The sequence below is a fragment of the Sus scrofa genome, chromosome X (assembly GCF_054392235.1).
Source record: "Sus scrofa isolate SSC_HxYL_T2T_F1_AM1 chromosome X, Sscrofa_HxYL_maternal_Yorkshire_Landrace_v2.0, whole genome shotgun sequence".
Taxonomy (NCBI): Eukaryota; Metazoa; Chordata; class Mammalia; order Artiodactyla; family Suidae; genus Sus; species Sus scrofa.
Window position 1 is genome coordinate 94,447,469 of NC_139401.1, and position 2,881 is coordinate 94,450,349.

At 50.1% G+C, this 2,881-nt stretch overlaps 1 protein-coding gene across 2 annotated transcripts; it reads left to right on the forward strand.

The window, feature by feature from the left end:
- Positions 1 to 938: 938 nt before the first annotated feature.
- On the forward strand, positions 939 to 2,419 carry BEX3 (brain expressed X-linked 3). 2 transcript variants are annotated; one of them, NM_001244828.1, is given in 3 exon segments: positions 939 to 1,048; positions 1,411 to 1,488; positions 1,860 to 2,419. In NM_001244828.1, a coding segment is annotated over 1 exon segment (306 nt). In that variant the 5' UTR covers positions 939 to 1,048; positions 1,411 to 1,488; positions 1,860 to 1,871; the 3' UTR covers positions 2,178 to 2,419.
- Positions 2,420 to 2,881: the final 462 nt, after the last annotated feature.

Consider the following 2,881-nt stretch of genomic DNA (forward strand, 5'->3'; position numbering starts at 1 on the left):
GGGTCATTTTGCTATACAGTAGAAATTGGCAGAATACTGTAAATCAACTATAATGGAAAAAAAATCTTTTAAAAAAGTTTCTTTTCTCCCAAGGCTGTGGTATCAAAAAATCATATAAATTTGCACAAAACGGCCAAATTCTGACAACTGGACTTTCCCCTCAAGATTTACTTTACAGGTCATTTAGAAAACACCACCTGTATTCAGGAAGACACCATTTTTTTTCAAAATCAAATTTTGAAATAAGCTATCATGTTTCAAAAGTGATATTGACGTTGTGTGGAGAAAATATTTTCTAGGTGGTGCGAGTAAATATAAACAATGAGATTTTTTTCATTCTTCGGGATGAAGCATTTCTTTCAAAAATGAAACCTCATAATTTTTAATTTTTTAATGGCATGCTGATTTTTTTTTTTAAATAAAGGACTTATTAGGAAGGATATACACAGTCCACTCTATCTCCTTGCCTCTCTGTCTGACAAGCCCCTTGCTCCCTCCTCACCCTAGCCCTCAATCTAAATTTCCTAGGAGGGTATGAATTCAGGAGACAGGGTGGGCAATGGTGGCAACTCAAAAGGACAGTGTGTGTGTTAAGGGAGGGAGGGGGTGAACGGAGGTTGGAGATGGTGGCGAACTGCCAGGGAGGAGAGAAAGCAGAAAAAGCCAAAACCCGGGGCGGGAGTGGGAGAGGTGGAGGGTGTTGCAGACCCTTCTAGGTAACCAGAGAAGGGCAAACTCCAACCACAGGGAGGTGATGCCACTTGTGGGCCCTCAGATTGGAGGGGAGCGAGCTGAGTGACGGAGCGGTAGCCCCAGAGCACAAACAAGCCGAGGGGGTTGTGAGTGTGCGCGAGGCGGGAGGGGGGCGCTCCTGCTGCAGCGGCCTCCGGAGTAGGGGGCGAGCTCCGCGGTGACGCGGTGCCGTCACGTGACCGGGAGCTGCAGAGCGACGCAGCCTTCAGAGCAGTCGTCACTCCTGTCTGGGTACCAGCTCCCCGCTGCCCTGCGCACGGCGGGCTGGCATCGGGCCCGGGGGGAAGCGGAGCAGGTAAGGGCCCCGGGGCCCGCGCGCTGACGCAGGGCAGCAGCGGACCGCCGAACCCAGAGACCCGCGCGGGGGATCAGCGCGGCGAGTCCCGGCCAGGTCGCTTCACACCCCGGCTTCTTTGGAAACAAAATAGGGGCCCCCTGGAATGGGGGTGCAGGGGCGGCAGCAGATCAGTCTAGAGCGATGGGAAATTATCCCCGAGTTTCTGCTGGGTCGGGGTGAACCCGGGAAGAGGGTGGGGATGGGGGCGGCTGAGGGTGGGGGCGGGGTCGCGGAACGGGGGCGGTCGTTGGGGGGGGCGGTGGGAAGGGGCCGAGCTCGCGGCTGCAGCAGCCCTCTGCCCCTACCCCGGCCCTCTGCAGGTCTGCTGGTCGAAGTGACGCGGCGGCTCACTCGTGGCAACAATCAGCAGGAGCAGGAGACAGCAAGGATAGGCCCAGGTCGGTGCGGGGGACAGAGGGGGGCGGGGTGCAAAGCCCAGTCTGAGACCCCTTTCTAGCTCCCCCGTGCCCCGTGCCCCGGCCTCCATTTTGATGCCCGCCGCGCTCTGGGAAAAGAAAAATGGTGGGCCTTGGGTTTGGAGAAGGGAGGGAAAAGGAGAGAGCTGGGGAAGGGTCTCAGATTGGAGGCTCTGTAGAGCACGAAGCTCCTGAGGTGGGAAAAAATAAATTTTAAAAATCTTTGCTCTCCGGGCTCTGAATCCTGTTGGTCAGTGCACTAAGCATTCAGTCTCTTTCCTTGCCTTTGTCTTACTTGTTCAAAGAAAAACAACCAGGAAAAAAAAAATCTCATCATGGCAAATATTCACCAGGAAAACGAAGAAATGGAGCAGCCCGTGCAGAACGGAGAGGAAGACCGCCCTTTGGGAGGGGTCGAAGGCCACCAGCCAGCAGCAAATAGACGGGGACAAGCTCGCCGACTTGCCCCTAATTTCCGATGGGCCATACCCAATAGGCAGATCAATGATGGGATGGGTGGAGATGGAGATGATATGGAAATGTTCATGGAGGAGATGAGAGAAATCAGGAGAAAACTTAGGGAGCTGCAGTTGAGGAATTGTCTGCGTATCCTTATGGGGGAGCTCTCTAATCACCATGACCATCATGATGAATTTTGCCTTATGCCTTGACTCCTGCCATTTTCCATGAGGTTAATACTGTGATCCCCACTGTTGTTCTCTTTTTCCTTACATTTTCCTGATATGCCTTTACTGATCCATTTGCTGTGAACCTTATGTAATTTCCATGTGTCAGGTGGGTTCTGTGTTACCAGCTTCTAATTGGAGATTGCCTTGGCACCCAAAGTTTCTGTCAACAGTAGAGTTTCACCCATTTGCATGGAAAAATGTAAAGTCAATAAAGCAATTAAAAAGCAATCTATACGTTTATCTTGTCTCATTAAAAATAGAACCTTCCAAAAATCTGAAATCAGATACCCTTTAGGGTGTTATTTGGGGCACATCTCTCTGTGGTTGGATATGTGACTTTTTTCCTTTTATTATCTGGAGCTTCAAGAGCAATGAAAACAGTTTTTCAGTGAATCTGTAGCTGTACATAATAATTACTGGTTCACCAAACTTAAAGTGAACTTTAAGTATCTTCCAGTTGTAACTGGAAATAAATCCTCCCTTAATTACAGATACATTTCTTTAAAGAGTCAGTCTTCTGTGAAGTAAGGAATAATAACTTGCCTTGCAGGGCTGCTGAGTGGAATATAGAAGTGTGGAATTGTGTTGGCCTGCCTCCTATGCAGCTCCCTAGCATTTAACAGGACCCTGGCCCTCATCAGATACTTGGGAAGTACTAAAGGGAGTTTTCACCCAGGCTCACAAGT